Source organism: Primulina tabacum, chromosome 6 (assembly GCF_025594145.1).
Source record: "Primulina tabacum isolate GXHZ01 chromosome 6, ASM2559414v2, whole genome shotgun sequence".
Lineage (NCBI taxonomy): Eukaryota > Viridiplantae > Streptophyta > Magnoliopsida > Lamiales > Gesneriaceae > Primulina > Primulina tabacum.
The window spans coordinates 19,881,103-19,883,400 of record NC_134555.1 but is presented as its reverse complement, the minus strand read 5'-3'; the positions used below and the strand labels follow the sequence as shown (position 1 = coordinate 19,883,400).

At 38.5% G+C, this 2,298-nt stretch overlaps 1 protein-coding gene across 1 annotated transcript; it reads left to right on the top strand.

The window, feature by feature from the left end:
* Nucleotides 1-247: 247 nt before the first annotated feature.
* Nucleotides 248-682, top strand: LOC142550100 (uncharacterized). The gene has a single exon (XM_075659338.1). It carries the CDS (start codon nt 248-250, stop codon nt 680-682), a length of 435 nt encoding a protein of 144 aa, XP_075515453.1.
* The last annotated feature ends 1,616 nt before the right edge of the window (nt 683-2,298 follow it).

The window sequence follows — 2,298 nt, the reverse complement described above, 5'->3', positions numbered from 1 at the left end:
TCTGTCAAGAAAATATTCCTTACAAGTGGTATCAGAGCTTACTCTTGATATACTAAGTGTTGATTCTGGTTTTTGTTTTGGTTGACAGAAATATCTAATTGACACATCACTTGAAAACGCAGCACTTCGACCACCAGTCCTAGATGAAACCAACTACAGTCTATGGAAAGTTAAAATCAGATACTACATAAAATCCTTAGATGAACGGCCATGACAGCGTGTTATCAATGGGTGGACTTCACCGATAATGATAGATCAAGATGGTGACAGCATGCCAAAACCGAAAACTGACTGGACTGCTGAAGAAATGCAGAATTCAAATTACAATTCAAAGGCCTTGAATGCAATATTCACTTCATTCGATATGAATATGTTCGGTTTGATCACAAACTGTACTTTAGCTAAAAATGAATGGGATACTCTCCAAAGACATTGTAAAGGTTCTGAGAGTGTGCGACGAACTAGACTGAGGATGCTCACTTCCAAGCTCGAGATGATGAGGATGGAAGAATCTGAAAATATACTGGAGTATGATCGTCGCCTACGGGAAATTGCTAATGAGGCGTTCAGCCTTAAAGACCCCATCTCTAATGAGCAATTAGTTAGCAAGGTTCTCCGTTCTTTTCCCGAAAGATTCAACGTAAAAATATGTGCAATCGATGAGGCTGAGGACACATCTTAGATGGCTTTGGAAGATCTTATCAGTTTACTTCGCACCTTTGAAATGAACATGGACATGCAGAAGAAGGAAAATAGGAAGACGATTGCATTCCAAGTCTCAAATAACTCTTATAATGATCTTCTTCAAATATCCCAAGAGGTTAATGAATCGGACCTTTATGAGGATTCCATCCTCTATATCACAAAGAAATTTGGGGATTATTTTAAAAGAATCAGAGACTAAAAGAAATCTGAACTACCATAAAGGTTTCCGAGTCTTCCAGCACTGAAAGGCCACAAAAGGTTCCTACTGAACAACAATTTCGACCAAGGAATGAAGGCAATGGTCAATTTAATTCAAAGAAGTATGACTCGGTGCAGTGTAGAGAATGCAATGTCTTTGGTCACTATGCCAACGAATGTGCTAACAGATTACGAAAGAACAAAGGCTATAATGTTTCTTTAAGCGATGAAGAATCTGATGAGGAGGAGAAATCTAATGATGAAGATAATCACGCCTCCTTGACTGCACTGTTGACAGAAAAATGATGGCTACAAGTGAATCCTTTAGGTGTTGCCCTAGGTGTTGCCACCCCTGGACGCAACACGTGCGCAAAATCAATTTTTTTTAAATCTACATCTATGGAAATTCGATCGTAGATGATGAGTTGGAAGCTGATGATGAATTAATCATTCTTGAGAGTGTGCAAAAACTTTACGAGGAGTTGTATGCCGATTGGACCAAAAGAAACAAGTTTAACTCCACTCTCATGAAGGAGAACACCGAACTAAAAGCTGTGATTGTCAAACTTGAAGTAATCCTGAGCAAAAAGGACCTGGAACTAGGCAAGACCAACGATGAGCTTCAAAAGGCAACTGAGACTTTATCCAAGTTCAATTCTAGCACATCCAAGCTTGATTCCATACTTTTGATGGGAAGAGATGTTAAGAAAGGCTTAGGCTTCAAAAACATTGTGTTTGAAATTGGTGAATGTTCAAAATCAACAGTCTTTGTGAAAGAAAAAACTGATACATCCTCACAGTCACAACCCAAGCCGTCAATCAAAAGTTCTCCACCAAGAAGACAACATGCTGCACCCGTTCCTAATAAAAGAAAACGCAGGTATGTATGTCACTATTGTTTTAAGCCTGGTCATATCAGGTCCAATTGTTATAAACTCAGGGATGACTGCATGAATAAAAAATCGAGGCAATGTTGCCCTGAATGTTGCAAAACACTTCCCGCAACACCTCTAACCGTCGACCTACAGTAAGACAAATTTGGGTACCAAAGGTAACCACTCACTGTAATATTGTCTATAATTCATTAAAAACTAACATTGAATGTCATTGGTACTTTGATAGTTGAAGCTCACGCCACACGACAGGATCACGAGAAAATCTCATTGACTATGTTGTTCAAAAAGGTGGTAGTGTAACGTATGGAGGGAGAGCTAAAGGAAAGATTGTGGGAAAGTGAACATTGAATGTTGAAGGACTTCCAAAGCTCCACAATATGCTCCATGTTGAAGGATTAAATTCGAATTTGATAACTAAAAGCCAATTGTGTGATGATAATTTGCATGTCAAATTTAATAAACATACCTGTGAAGTTTTTGATGAAAATAACATGTGCAT